At 54.9% G+C, this 15305-nt stretch overlaps 1 protein-coding gene across 4 annotated transcripts in view; it reads right to left on the bottom strand.

The window, feature by feature from the left end:
• The window catches only part of LOC101659557 (core histone macro-H2A.1), a 63989-nt gene that overhangs the window by 8128 nt on the left and 40556 nt on the right, over positions 1-15305 (bottom strand). For 2 of the 4 annotated variants that reach the window (XM_004696622.2, XM_004696623.2), the window contains exons 5-7: positions 9675-9774; positions 3695-3784; positions 1741-1915 (exon numbers count right to left, since the gene is read on the bottom strand). In XM_004696622.2, coding sequence (XP_004696679.1) covers positions 1741-1915; positions 3695-3784; positions 9675-9774 — 365 coding nt within the window. Of the gene's footprint in view, positions 1-1740; positions 1916-3694; positions 3785-7856; positions 7948-9674; positions 9775-15305 lie in introns of all 4 variants that reach the window. The other 2 variants (XM_004696624.2, XM_013005626.2) reach the window with 1 other exon arrangement.

The following is a 15305-nucleotide window of genomic DNA, read 5'->3' as shown; positions in this document are numbered from 1 at the left end:
CCCCCCGCCCGCCTGCCCTGGGGCTTCTACTCCGTGCTATAGGGTCACCATGGGTCAGACTTGAGCTGATGCCAATGGGGCTATCTCTGCCAGCTTTCCCCCAGGGGGCATTTAAACAACGCTGACCTTGAAAGTGACAGCGAGCATCGGCTTCTGGAGAACGGAACTGGAAAGGACCAGCATGGGGGCACAGAAAGCAGCCAGGCAGCTCAGGGCAGGGCTCCAGTGGCTCGCTCCCCTGACCCTGAGGCTGGAGCAGGCCAAGCAGCACATGGCAGGATGTGCTACAGTGTCCCCTCCACACTGCGGGTTCTTGGTGTGGCCTCTATCGTCTCTGCCAGCAGCCTTGCCGCAGAAAGGCTGCTCAGAAACAGCAGAGCCTCAGGAGACCTCAGCAGCCCGCAGAGGGAGAGCCCTGGGGGCAGGTGGCGGTGCCTGTCTGCAGGCGGTGGGCGAGGCCTTCGGCTGGTACCTGGTCTAACTCAGCTTGAGCTGTCCCTTGTGCCTGTCTGGGCTGGCCTGTCACCCTCACTCCAGGTGTGGGACCCCAGTGACGGCAGTACTCAGGAAGCAGAATTCCCAGGCCTGCCTGAGGGGATGAGAACACACTTCTCGAGGACTTGGAAGGGGTGTGCTCCGAATGCCCAGCTTGCACTAAGTCAAGGAGCGGCCATGAGCCTCCTAATGCAGGCTGCACCCAGGAGAGTGGGGCAGCCTGTGATGCCCAGCTCGGCCCCAGGACGCTGGGGCAGGGGCTGCTGATCACACACAGCCTCGCCTGCCACAGCTGTGGGCACAGACCCAGAAGGTTCACCTTATGGGATGAGAAGCCCAGGGGCAGCGGCAGGTCTGCCTTCCAAGCACAACTCCTGGCCCTCTCAGGCCCCCCATGTCTAGCAGGCTTTTTTAGCCCTTGGCTTTAGTGTGCAGTGCAAACCCAGAGCCTGCCGGAGCTGCAGCTTAGACCCTGAGAGGGGGAGCAAGCCCATGATGCACTGCTGGTGAACCACACGCTCCAAACCAGAGCTGTCCAGGCAAGCCCGAGGGCGTTGGGACCCCGACCCGGAGGTGGAGAGCACACCCCTCCAAAGAGCTCCTTACTCCCCAGGGCACTGAGCCCAGCTGGACTCTTGGGTCACCAGACATGATGGCTTGGCCGCAGAGTGCTAGGCAAGGGTTCTGCATGCTATCCTAATGTGCAGGAACCCGTACGACTAGAGTCAGCAAGCAAACGGGTACGGTGGCTGGGACTGTGACCGACTCCTGTCAAAGGACTCATTCCCGGCAGTGGCCCGTGCCTGTCAGGCCTTACCCCGCCCACTGGCCCCCGGCTGTTCATCTGTCTCAGAGGTAGTAGCATAGTGCTCGTGGTGGAGACCCTCAGGACGCCTGCGGGGATGAAGGTGGGGCAGGGCCCAGCCAGGCTTCACCAGGCAGGTGTCGAGGCTGCTTGTTCCAGCCCACCAGGCCCTCAGGGCCACCGAGGCGGAACCACAGAAGCAGAGGAAGCAGGCTTTGTCGAGGGGAAGGTTGCAAGGGAATGAAAGGCAGGCTTTGTTTTTTAAAAACCATCCCCAGGCCTCGGTCTCACTGCTCCCCTGGAGCCATCCCTCTCCGAGGTCCCATGTTCACTTTTGACCTGCGGCTGTTTCTAGGCCCCTCGCCTGGGGCAGGGCGCTCAGGTGGCCCCAGAGGGCCTTGCCCTGAGTCCGGGTGCACGTGCGCAACATTTGGCCTTACCTGCCACTGCCGATGGATGGGAACGCAATGGATTTCAGCTTCTTATCGTCTGCCAGGGCCAGGCAGTTTTTCACCGTCTTTTCCAGGAGCTCCTCGCATTTGTCGGCGCCCCAGACTGGGCTATTACAGTGGATCACAAACTTGGCGGGCAGGCCGTGGCCGGCACTGACAGCAGCTGCAGCAGACAAGACTGGCCGTGAGCTCTGCCCTTCTGTGAGGCACATGGCCATGGGCCACCACACACTGACCCGACCTCCAGCCCCGGGGGAGGTGCATAGCTCTGAACTAAGGGTTGAGGTGTGGGAGTGAGCATTTTGATTATGCTGGGGGTGGGGGTGGGGAGGGGGGCATTCAGGGCTGCAGGGCTGAGCTACAGAAACCTGAGCCTGGGGGAATCATTTGCTCTGTAGGAAAGTTAGTGTTCAACTATGCATGGACTGTTGGGGGGGGGGGCAGGGGGAGCACATTAATAGGCATTGGGTGGCTCACTGCAAGGTACAACACCCCCCCCAGCTGTTCATGTCTGCTCCCGAACGGGTTAAGTCTCGGACATGATGGATAGGGTGTGCCTCACCTGCTCTATACGTTCAAAAATAGTTAACACAGCAGTTCTCAACGTGTGGGTCGCGACCCCTTTGGGGGGGTCCAATGACCCTTTCACAGGGGTCGCCCGATTCATAACAGTAGCAAAATGGCAGTTATGAAGTAGCAACAAAAATCATTTGATGGCTGGGGGGTCACCACCACATGAGGAACTGAGAACCACTGCCTTTAAACGTTCTCTCAAACAGCTCTTACACTCGAGGTGAGACATGTATTCAATGTATTAAAGTTAGGGGAGGAAAAGACCGACAACCCGGAAACCAGGCTCCCTGGAGGTGGGCGGGCAGGATTTACCTGCAACACCACGGCCAGCTCCCGGCAGAGCACGCGCGGAGGGTCCCTGACGGGGCTCACCTGGGCCTGACTGGGAAGCGCCGACGGGAGGACCTGAGCTGGCAAGGGCAGAGCTGCAAGGCCGGGGCTCTGGCTGTGCACTCAATGCCCACAGGTCTCCCTGCACACGCTGGCTTCCGTGGGCCTGGCTGGGGGACCACGCAGCAAGTGGCTCCCCACCTCCCACCGTGCCGGGCCCCCCACAGAAGAGAGCAGAATGGGCACAGACCAGCAAAGGGCATGCCGACCTCCCGTGCGTGCCACAAGCGCTGAAACGAACCCAAGGAAGGAAGCATGGCCATGGGGAGGGGGCAGATCTGAGGGGGCCTCCGGCCAGCTCACCCTTGGGCTCTGGGAGAGGACTTGCATGACGTAGTCAGACCCAACTCATGAGCCGTTTTTAAAAGAGACACAGGATGTGAGAGGGAGGCGGCCGACGTCTGTCACTCTCCTGGACACGAGGCTGCCGGGGAAGTGGGCCCTAACGCACAGCCCTGGACCCCTTCTGGCACCCCAACTGCCACCTCCCAGCCCCAGTGCCCAATTCAGGCTGCATCAGTGGGTAAAAAGAGCCTCATCTCGCCCGCATGAGACTTTAAGTCAGGTTTTCTCTTCTGCTTTCTCTCAGGAAAGGGGTCCTTGGCAAATGGGAAGTGTGTACTTACATTGGTCCGATTGTAAACGCAGATAGGGCTGGGTGCAACCTTGAACCTGCACCTCCCCACCCTCTCCCTCAGGTTGACACACTGGGTGCCAGGAATTCCTTAGCCCCTGAAGTCTAGACACCAAACAGTTCAGAAGCTGATTTACGTGGTGAAATAAGAAAACCCATTGGGAAAGTGATTGCCCTGCCCTCAGCCACCCTGACAGTGTGCGTGTAGGCCTAGGTTGCCTGGCTAGGGGCTGCCCTTGGCCTCCTCCCTGGGCCTTGCTGCTCATGGTCTGCTTTCTCTGACTGCAGCTGCCGGCCCACCCCCCCCACCGACCACTCACCCACCCCCTCGCCAGCGAGCCTCACCGCCAGCGACTTCCAAGGGCCCGTTCTTTTTCCGGAGCTCCAGAACCGCCTCCACAAACTCCTTGCCACCTTTCTTCTCCAGGGTGTTTCCTAGACAAGGACAGGGCTAGGTCAGGTGCCAGCCCTGCGTCTCAGGCACACAGACACTTTAAGCATGTCAAGGGGCTACATATTCCAAAAGATGGGGCCTGGCTCAACCTCCAAAAAGCTACAGAACAGGAACTGGCCCTGGGCTGAGTCAGAACAGTCGGATTTGGAATTTAAAATGCTCTGCCTTGCTGTCTCTGCTGCCCCTTCCGTGGGTCCACGGCCTCGGAGGGTGGTTCTGGATGGGCAGGAGACCGGAGGGAGACAGATGGCGCCTGTTGTTTGCACCCATGCCCGGCCTGCATGCTTTCTCACTGTCGAGAGAAACCAGGCGGTGCTGGCTCCAGAGGCTAAGGCCTCCCCCGGGTTTACTTCTCTGCCTCCGGGGAAAACCCCCAAATGAGGTGGCTGTGGAAGCAGGGCTGGTGCTCCTCTTGGAGGGAGCCCCAGGCACAAGCAAATTTCTTGTGGCCACCTCTGGGCCAGTGTTACCTCCGTGCTTAGTTCCTGTTTTGTAGCTTTGGTGTCTGAGGTGAATTTATTTTCAAACGAAAAGCAAAACAAAACAAAAAACAGGGCCTCGGACAATGAAATTTTCTTAATTACGGCAAGAATTTGGGTAAGAGAGAGCAACGTCAGAAGCAGAGCCTGAAGACGGACCTGGGTCACTGCGAGGTGCCAGACGAAAGGAGCCCATGGCTCAGGGCCGGATTTTAAACAACTACGAAAACCAGTGAGCAGAGGCGGGGAGTCGGCCTTCCCTGAATCGGTGACCTGCTCAGTAGCCAATTTCTGCTCTCAAAGGCAGATGCGTGAATGAGCTGACCCACATCGAGAAAGGCTTTGGATTAAAGGCATCTCACACGGGGCGGTGGTCGGTGACGACCTCATCCCCTGCAGGGTGGACAGGACGGGGTCTAGTCCTTCCTTAAGCTCTGGTTCCTCGGTCTTCCACCTTTTGAAGTGCTTTTCCTCGGGAGAGGGCGAAATGCTCCCCTTAAGATCCACCACATGCCTCAGGCAATTCAGTGTGCACCTGGCACAATTCAGAGACTGGCAGCCAGGGGCACAGGGAAGTACCAGCCTGAGTTCTCGAGTTCTCTGTGGACGTGCCCTGTGAGGACGGGGCAGTGGCTCTCAGAGAGTCCGGCCCGCTCCCATGCCTGTTCTGCGTGGGTGAACTAGCCCAGGGAGGGATCTAGAGGGAGAAGCAGGTGGCCTGGGCAATCAGCTGTCTGTCTGCTGTAGGCATAGGACCCGCAGCAGGCCCCACCACCTGTAGGGTGTGTTCAGAGGCCCAGAGAAGGCTGGGCTTTCAGACAGTGGCTTAGGGCCCTCAAGGTGGGCACTGGTAGCCCTCCCCATTGCCCAGCCTGCCCAAGAGCAAAGCAGGATTTAAGTGGCAGAGGCTGTCCTAAGGGAGACTCCACTCATGGAGACATCCAGCCGCCGCCGCTGCTGCTGCTGCTGCCGCTGCTGCCGCCGGGGTCTGGTCAAGCTATGCCGCAGGCCCTGGGGATGGCAGCGGGGCATCCGTGTGCCATATCCACCAGGAAGTGGGGAATTTGAAGGTAACTAGCCAGGTGAGACCCAAATACAGGTTCACCCCGACGGACCAAGCAAAAGCAATGTGGGTGGGTGGGTGTGTCACTTGTTGCCCTAGCTGAAGGCTGACGAGCCTTCTTCCCTCTCTGCTCAGCCTCAGTCAGACAGAGTGGGCGGGCCGGCCACGGAAGGCCTTGTTTGCTATGTGAGCTACTCTCTGGGGGTGGGGTGGGGGGGACGACTAGAAGTTTTGACAGGAAAATTAAAATCAGTCCCAGATTAGTGCTCGCCCGCACTTTCTAAAACATGGATTTGTTCTTAGGAAAATGGGCTGGTTTGTAATTAGAGGTGTTTTATCTTAGGAAGAGTGTTTACTTTAAAATATTTTTTGAGACTTGTAATTAAAATGTTGCTTTAATTAGAAGTGAAACTTGCAAGGTAAGATACACTTATAGAGACATGTCCCAAATTTAAAAACTCCACCCTAGGTTGCAGGCAACCAACCCAGTCAGGACTGGACTCCTACACACACATATGTACGCACATGTTCATGTAGACACACGTGTACTTTTTAACAAGAAACAGGCCCATTTCAACTGGCTTGTCAACACTCTTAATATAAGACTTGCTTTTTAGGCTTAACTTCAGGGTTAATCATAAAGCAATTGGCTCATTTGCCCCCAAGCATAAACATGTGTTACTCCCATGAGAATAAGAACATTATTTCATGCTTAGAAAGCAGGCATAGGTATCAGTGTTCAAAACAGCCTGAGCGAAAATGTAGGCTTGGACAAATGTCAGGCGAAGCCTGTGGTCTATTTCACTGTTAGAAAGAACTTTGGATCGGTCAGAGTTAATCACGGGCTAAGCATTCCTGCACTGGCATTCCTCTTCCAGCAGTCTCAGGGCTCGGGAATTCACACCGAGCAGGAGATGGAGCTGGCACTCCAGTTCCTCCTCACGTCCTTCCCTCCCCCTCTAGTGCAGCCACGTGGGAACAGGGGCCAATTGAGATCCCGTCTTTGGGAGACACGGCAGTATCTGGGTTCACTCCTGGTTTGGATTGGTTCCTTGGGCAGGGGAAAAAACACCGAGGTGGGCTTTGGGAGGCCTGGGTTCTGGTCCAGTGCCCAGTCTGGCCTCCTCCCTGTTGGTGGGGAAGTCTAGACCGGCTACGGTCTCTCCTGAGGCAGACAGCCTCCTGGCTGGTGTGTGGCAGAGCCCGGGCAACCTCTCTGCCCCAAGGAATCATCTGTTTCCGGGCAGCTCAGAGGGTGGGTGAAGAACACAAGCTCCGTCCTCATTTCAGGAAGGACTGTGGCCTTGCCTGCTACTACCCTCTCCCTTCTGCCCAGGGCAGTTCAGAATGCCCACTTCACCAAAGATCCTGGAGGGCAGCATGAGCCCAGGCCTAGTCACTCCAGGTCAATTGTTTACCTTTCCCCAGATAAGAGTCCCTCCCTCCCGGCAACTTTCCATTGGGTTAGGAAAGGAAGCATCTTTCTCTTACGCTGCCTGATGGGGGAGCTTTTCAAGCCCTCCAAAGTCGACAGGGCTGTTCATTTTAAGTGCTCAACAGCCCGACGTAGCCGGGCAGACCCGGGACTCCTGACTTTGCATCTGTGTCCGACATCAACCATTCCCCAGCCACAGTGGCAGTGAAGGGCTGCAGGCAGAGGGCTTTGCCACTGATGCTTCCTATGCACCTCGTGGCCTGGGCACTTCTGAAAATTCTTTTACTCTTAGCCTTCAGGGTGAGGTCACTTTTGCTCCCAAGGCCAACTACCCCTGGGGATTTCTGAGACTGTAACCGTTTACAGAAGTAGAGAGCCTCATCCATCACCCAAGAAGCAGATAGTGGTTTTGAACTGCTGACCTTGTTTGTGTTTAGCAACCAAACTAATAACCCACTGCGCCAACAAGGCCAGACCTCAGAAGGCAGATAATCACCGAGCCTGGCACAAAGCAAGGTGCTCGGCCTCCATGACTGACAGCAATCCTCATCATCACCACTGGGCGACAGGCAGGGTGACCGCCGGGGCCTACAGCCACGGTTCCTCCTGCAGGGCTCAGGCGGGGCTTCTGAGGTCTCGCTGGGCACCTGCACCTTCATGGCCACCTCCAGGCAGGGTGTGCATTGGTGAAATTGAGTGCTGAGTGGGGGACAGACAGTGCCCGCCTGCCATTTTCAGTCCCACGGAAGACACAAATGTAGCCCTAGCTGCCCCTTGCCTGGCCTCCTGGAGGCTGGTGTCCCCTGGGAACCCAGGACCCCCCAAAGCTGTGCCTCGGGAAGAAAATGAGAGTTTCTAGACGAGCCAGTTTCCAAACCAAAAGTGCCTCCTGGCCGAGGACGGCCAGTTTGAGTTCTCCGGTCACCCCCAGCAGGGGCAGTGGGAAGGTCAGGACGGCTGGAAGTATGAAATGAACGCAGCCTGCATAGCTGTCAGGGATCAAGCTGTCTGCGGCGGCCGACTGACCATGCACACACACACACACACACACTCGGCAGCACCCGGCTAGGCATTACCTACTTCACCACCGATGTAGAAGTCAGTGTTTGTCGGGTGAACGACAGCATCACTGTCGATCGAGGCAATGTCAGCCTGTACAACTTGCAACTATAACAGGTAAACAGATGTGTATCAACTGTGTTGGACCGAGACCCACGCACAGGCACATTTACTAAGGCCCCAATGGCAGGGCTGGCCTACCTGGTCGATTCCAACATATGAGCCCCGGGGGCAACCAGTCCACGCAGTGTGCGCACATGTGGATGGGGGTGAGCGGAGGAGGAGGAGGAGCAGGAGGAGGAGGTGGAGGAGGAGGTGGAGGAGGAATAGCAAATGTGACATGTTTAAAATCAAACAGTTGAATGGCACGTCCAAAAAAAAAAAAGAGAGAGAAACACACACATGAGATCATTTCCAAAGGTTAAAAGAAATAACAAAACAACGAATGCCCGGTTCACTTCGCAAAAGCCGGTAGAAGTGGCACCCCACGGAGAACGACTGAAACTCCGCATCTGTTCTCAGAGAGCGGACACAGCGTGGACCGTCAGGCCAACCAAAACGAGTTTCTCCATTGTGTCTACGGCCTTCGACGGGCAGGCTTCCACTTGTTCCTCAGACGTCCTCATGTTGCCTCCCTGCAAGGGCTTAGCGCCCCTTAAACAGCCCAGGGTGCATGGAGGGCTCCAGGTGGGGGACGGTTTCCCAGGCTCCCGCCTCGTGCCGGGCCAGTCCTACCTCTGGTGTCGTTTGCGTTTAGGGAGGGCTTTATTCGGACCCCTCATGTTGTACAGCTCGTGGGGCTTTGTGTTTTCAGAAGAACATATCTGTGAGAGCCCACTGGAAGGTGAGTGTGCGTGGACCACTGACTGGTACCAGTCCCCACGCTGAGGGCCCACCGCTGCACATGGTGCGTGTGGCGGGCCTGGGCTCTGGACTGAGCATCTCTCCCCGTAAGGAAGCCTGCAATCTCACAAGCACAGAGGAACCGAGCAGTAAAAGGCAAGGCGTGTAAAACATACCAGGTCAGCAACTAAGGGAGGAGACTGCTGCCTTTGTGAGCCCGTCTGCTCTGGGCAGGGGCCATGGGTGCTCATGGGCTGACCGCTCTTTATATGCAGAGATGAAGCCACGCGGGAGGGGCATTGAGAGGCTGCAGTGCTCCGCCGGCCCTCAACCACCGCCCTGGGGAGCAGCCAACACCACAGCTCAGGGCTGTTCTCCTTAGGGACCCAGTGCCACAGTGGTGTAATCAAACTCGGGGGTCGGAGGGGCGGGGCTGAAGCGACCCTCAGCCATGCACCGCAGCAACCGAGCTTTTCTACTGAGGATGTGCTAGAGGTGGTAAATTGGGAGGGGTACAGATTGGCTCGTGGATTAAAGACTGCTTCAAGGTCTACCCATGTAGGTTAATTCGCTCCCTTTCTAGGACGTTCAAAGTTTGAGTGCCACTTCTAATTATGGTTAAATGGAGAAACTATCATTTTTTAGTTACCTGAGATGGTTCACTTCTAAAAATTAAAAACAAAGAAAATCAAACATTAAAGGAAAAAAATTCCCCCCAATGAACCAGCAGTCAGTTTGATCATTATGGAAGAGAATTTAGATGGCGATGTATTTCCAATGGACGGGGAAATAGCCAATCACAGTTTGTGAAGGTCTCTGGACTCTTGGGAAAGGCTTGGTGCAGTGAGCCCGTTTCTGTGCTCACACATCAACGTCTGATGGAGGAATTTGGCTGGATCATGCTAAAGTTTGAAAAGATGAAAGGCCCTAAATTCTGGGTTCCATAAATTTTCATCTGACAGCTGGTGGTGCCAAACCCCATCCCCAATTACCTAGGTCATCTTTAAGGTCAATGTCAGCATTGGTAGGATTGATTATGGCCTCCACCTCAAAGCCGGCTAAGTTACTGATTTCACTGTGAATAAGGTTCAGCTGAAAAGAGAAGCATGCGGTGGGAAATGACAGGACAGCTGGGAAGTCACAGAGAGGGGAGCCACGGGCCATGGACCCTCAGAGCGCAGTGGGCAGGAAAGGGCATCGATACCGCTGCCTAAGACCAACCTACGACGAACCTAGGACTCAAAGGCCGCTCCCGGTGCTGGAAGGAAGAAAGCTAGGCCATGAGTTCAGGACCTGTGGGGTGATGCTTGGGATGAGGCAGGTGAAGTTCCATTCGACCTGGGGATCCAGTTCCCTTTCAGGCACTAGTGATCTGGAGGCCAGACTGAGCCAGATGGCAAGACCTGAATCAAAAGGCTCCTTGCTGAGGGGGGCATGGCGTTTGTGACCATCCTTTTCTTGGGGCACTAGGGTGGTCTGGGTAAACTCCGAGTGGCGCTGCCACTGTCCTCTAAGTGGCTGTGGGTCTGTCCGTCTCTAAGGCTGTCCCCATCACCAGGACTACTGGCTGATTGCCTGCCCTGCCCTCCTCAGGGGTGACAAGGAATAGATTGGTAGTATCTACTTTTACATGCCGACCAGTGGGGCCAGGCTGCAAATCTGGGAAAACTGCGGCAGAGAGCAAGCTGTGCTCTCAGGGGAGACAGTGTATCTCGTGACAGAGGCTGCCCTGAAGCCCGATACCCAGCTTAGCAAGTAGTCCCCTTGGGGGAGTTTTGTCTACTCAACCAACTGCTGGCTCTCTGAAGAGCCACTAAATGGCTTCTCTCCTGCTTTAAAAAATGTTTTGTTGTCATAGCAACCCTGGGGGACCCTGGGGAAGAGAGAAACTTGAATTCTAGATTCTACGGTCGGAGGGGCCAGGGAAATGAACCGGCCTGGGGCTGCGGCTCTGTGTGCTCCGTGGCCTGCTGTTTTCTGGTCTCTCGCTCAGTGAAGATGCTCATCCTTCAGTGATGCAAAGTCCTGACAGCTGCAGCTAAGAGAGATGTCTAGGCAGCCCTCAAAGGGCAGAGCTGGCACCTAAGACAGACTGAGCCAGGCTGGGGAGTTGCCTGCAGCCGCTGTACTCCTCGGTACGTAATTAACTGAGATGTCCATGTGTGGATACTTGGTGGGGGAAATTCTTGGCAACTGCACTCCAAGTTGCTAGACTTTGCCAATCCACAGCCAATCCACGCCAGAGACACTCCATGATGGCACCTCTGATCCTCAGGAGCTGTGAAGGGCCTTTAAAATGGAAGCTTGAAAGCCGTTGTGGGGATACACTAGAGTGACCCCATATGACCAGGCCAGGACTGGTCAGGGGTGGTGGGCCTTGTCCACCTGGGCCTCTGAGTGGTTGGTGCGAGCAGTGCAGGTGGTCTTACGTGGAGGCACAGAGAGGCAAGCCTCAGGGCGAGGTCGCCGTTGCCTCACTGGAGAGTGGCAGGGGTATGTATGATCAGGGTGATAGGTGAACTTTCAGAGCAAGATTGAGAATTTTATTAGATCATTTAAGTATTGTGTTTGACTCCCCTGAAAGTTCTGTTTTAAACAACTCAAGCCAATATTCCCTGCCTTCCCCCATGCCAAAAAAATTTTTTTTAAATCCTACACTGTGTAAGATGGGGCAGCGGCGGGGGCAGTGGTGAGGGGGTAAACTGGGGAGCCAGAAAGGCAGAAATACTTCCTTCAAGGCAGCATGAGTGAGTATACTTTTAAGACCTCCGTCAGGAGTTCTGTCTGTTTTAGGACCAGACATGTTCAAGTCCTCCTTCTAATTCATCCTTTCTCCCCTCTCCAATTATACAGATGTTTCAGGATTTGTCACTAGAAATGCCTCCTTGGAAAACCCACTCTTCTCATGGGTTCCCATTCAAGCAGCCGTGGAAATGCTCCACAGCCTATAGCCAACTCCGTCCTGGGCGCACCACTGCTCAGAGGAATGGGATTCTCTAGGGAACAGTGGTGCTCCCGGCTGTGCTGGATGGACGGGGCAGAAGCCAGCCTCTGGCCTCATTGGTCCCCCATTCTGACCAGCACAGAACAGTGAGCCTCCAGGAGGGACAAGCACTCCGCACTGACCCTCTCCAGCTAGCCCAGCGCTCTGCTATCTCTCAGCTTGAGGAAGCAGCTGGGGTCCCAATCTACCAACTAATTTTTCCTCTGTACTGGGCTCAGCAGAAGTCCTAAAGGTGTGTGTGTGGGTGGGTGGGTGGGGGGGCTGAACCTCAAAACTGTTTGGCTGCTATTAAATATGCACATAAAAATACGTCCATATATTTTAAATCCACTGAGGTAGAAAGTGAGGTGGGTCTGAAGAGGGGAGAAGATGGGTAATTGAAATCACACACGCTGGGAAGATAAAATAGGCCAATGGTTCTCCACCTGTGGGTCGTGACCCTTTCACAGGGGTCACCAGATTCATAACAGTAGCAAAATGAGTTATGAAGTAGCAACGAAAATAATGTTATGGTTGGTGGGGGTTCACACATGAGGAGCTGTGTGAAAGGGTTGTGGCATTAGAAAGTAGAGAACCACTGGTCTAGGCAATGAACTTGACCTGGGCCAACTGTGGGATGATCACCAAAGACAGGAGCTACCTGACAGGAGGAGACAACCCATGACTGCAGGGTGCGCACAGTGACGCCACGTACGCACACGTCTGAAAAGAACCTAAGTTCCCAACAGGTCCCAGATGAAGAGGTCCAATCCTCGGGGCCCCAGGGACCTCCCCACCCTGCAGGTCCAGTTTAGCTGGGCCTCCTGGCTCAGCAGCACTCAGCTGCCTGAGTTCACAGCAAGCAGTGGTCCGGGTGGGTTGGGGAGCCCAATCTCTCTCTGGAAGCTGGAAATTGGCAAGATGAGCCTGGTTAGGGCAGAGGGGAGATCAGATTATTTCAGAATCTGGACAAAATGTTTACTCCTTTGTCCCACCACTGGAAAAGAGGCAAAAATCAACTGGGTTTCAACCACAGCGGTGATGGTTGTTGGCCGCAGGAGAGAGTGCTCCCGGGAATGAAACAAGACTGGGGATCCCAGGGCAGCAGGAGTCGGGAGCAGGGGCCTTTGCTAAACACCCCTTGAGGTCCTTCGCCACTGGAAATGGATTCTTGTACTCTGACCTGTCCACCTCTGACGGCGACCTGACACATGGAGTCCGGTCTGCAAGTGGCAGGTTTGGGTGCCTCTCCCTCCCCCTCAGAATGGAAGGAAGGAGGAAGACGGGCCAGTCCCATTCGACTCTCTGCCTGTCTGTCTCAAAGTGCATTTCAACCAGGGGGGACAAAGCACTGTGTCATCCACAGAGCAGTTTTGCATTTCCTCAGAGAGCACTGTGTTCCCAAAGGGCGAGTTCATCTGTGTGGGGCTGGCTGCCTGGACTTATCCCCAGCCTGAATCCCACGTGGTGGCGGGATGGGTTTCATTTGGGCCAAGCCAGGCCATGCCTCTCAAGGCTAAGACGTGTGTGGGCACTGCCAGGAGAGCCAGCAACTCTGTCTCTTTCTGTGCTTCGGTCTCCTGAGGTGCCTCAGAAGCCAGTCGTCAGCCAGAGCAGTGGAAAGGGGTGAAGGCCCTGTCTCCTCTTGACTGCTTTAAGAGCGTCATGTCCCCACAGGGTTCCCCAGGGCTCAGGAGAAGCGTGTGCATGGGGGAAGAAAGCCCACTTGCTCTGCCTGTGCCTTTAGGGGCCTGAGGGGTTCAGGGGGGTTGGGCAAATACGGCCGACTGCCTACCCAGCTGCTGCAAATGATACTGAATAACAGACTACGATTTGACACCCATTTTTAGAAACACCTATTGTAAGGGTTCCATTTTTGTTTTATGTCAAACCCTCAAGTTTGAAGACCTCTGAAGAAACCGGTGATCTCTGGCAGAACCCCACAAAGCAAACACATGTAGTTGGCTCCAGTTTACAGCACTGTTTCCTGGTTGAAAATGATTCAACAGTGTGTGCACATTAGGCAAAACCAGAAAGTAATGAGAGTGATTACTCCTGAGACCTCGGGGAGTGAAATACAGCATCAAGAACCACAATTAGGTCCTGGGTTCCAAAGCCCTCGGCCTGTGCTCTGCAGCAGGTCGCCTAGCAATGGGGCCTTCCCAAGTTGTGCTGACTTGGGGTCACCCTCCGCCACCCTCGGCTGGCCTGGGTGAGTCAAACCGGGGTTTCAGTGTCACGGGTGGAGAAACAAGATCCCTAGAACACAGGGCACTGAAGTCCGAGTCGATATTAACGTCTGTGACAAGGACCTTACAACAGGCTTTGTGTACAACGGGTGTGCATTGCCTCTTCTCGGGGTTGGGGGTCTTGGCCCACTGAGGAGGAAGAGCACTGCGGCAGAAGAGCCGTCTCAGGGTAGCATGGGCATGGTGGTAGGGGTGGACCGTCTGTCCTGCATTTAGCGCCTCTGCCATCAGTTGACCATTGTACAGTGGCGGCAGCTCAACCAAATCCTTCGGATTCTCATTCTGGAAACGGAGACGTCAGATGGGCATTAGTTTCCCTGTGGGGCCCACGTGCTTCATTTGCCTTTGTGTTTCTAAGTAGCAGTGGACAGCGTGTCCATGAGAAGTTAGGAGGCTCTCAGTCCTTTCCTGGGGCTGCTGGATACCATGCCTGCCCTGGCGTGCGTTCTCAGTGGGGGACAGTCACTGTTTCCCAGGTCTGTGCTTTATGGGGCTTTCATTCCCATGGGGCTTGAACCAGAGGAGCTGGTGCTGCCTCTGAGGACGACCGCTGGCCTGTGCCCTGCTCCACAGAGGAGCCAGCAAGCAGCCAGCAGCCTTTGCCTACCTCCCCTCCGGGGCTCCCAGGCCGTAGGGTGTAGACAAGACAACCACCCATTTAGGCGGACAAGGGCCTCGCCATTTGTACAGGGACATTTATCTGTGTGGCTGGGAGGTTTGAATCACCAACCTTTCTGTTAGTAGCCCAAAGCTGGCCCTCCCATGCCCCCCGGGGCTCTGGTTTGTACAGCAGAGCCCTGCTACTTTGGAGGCATTTGGGCTCCTTCAGCAAGAAGCGTGTGAGCCATTCTGGTTTGAGGCTGGCTTTGGAGAAGCAGCAAGAGGCGGCAAGGTGAACACTGGAAAGGGAGAAGCCAGGGCCTAGCACTTCCCTGAGCGAGAAAAAGAGAGCTGAGGGAGTGGAAGTTAGTTTAAGGGGTTCCACCTACCTCCCAGGCCTCCAGTCCTGGCCAGCGTCTGCATTAAGGATCTAGGACACTCTCAAGCTAGCTCTTCCTACTAAGTAGCAGGGGGTTTGCACTCGTCAACTCAAATCAAAGCATTTTGGACGATAGGTCATGTTAACGTTCAATACATTATACAAAGAACACGTCAAAGGGGGGTGTGAAACTGGACCCAGGTGGTTGCCATCACTGCTGAGTTAAAAAAAATTTTTTTAATGAATAACATTTTTTAATAAAAAAAAAAAAAAATCTTTCAAAGCCCCAGACCTTAAGATGACAACTAGTTCTATTTTTTTCTTTTGAAAAATGCATACAAAATACAGAAAATGGTTATAAAATGTAAACTGTAATGGTTATTTTCTGGAACACAGAGGCCATCACAGGAAT

This window comes from Echinops telfairi, unplaced genomic scaffold (genome assembly GCF_000313985.2).
Source record: "Echinops telfairi isolate 266 unplaced genomic scaffold, ASM31398v2 ScPeMD7_7469;HRSCAF=8507_1, whole genome shotgun sequence".
NCBI lineage: Eukaryota > Metazoa > Chordata > Mammalia > Afrosoricida > Tenrecidae > Echinops > Echinops telfairi.
The sequence above is the reverse complement of the archived record's forward strand: the minus strand, read 5'-3'. Positions and strand labels throughout refer to the sequence as shown.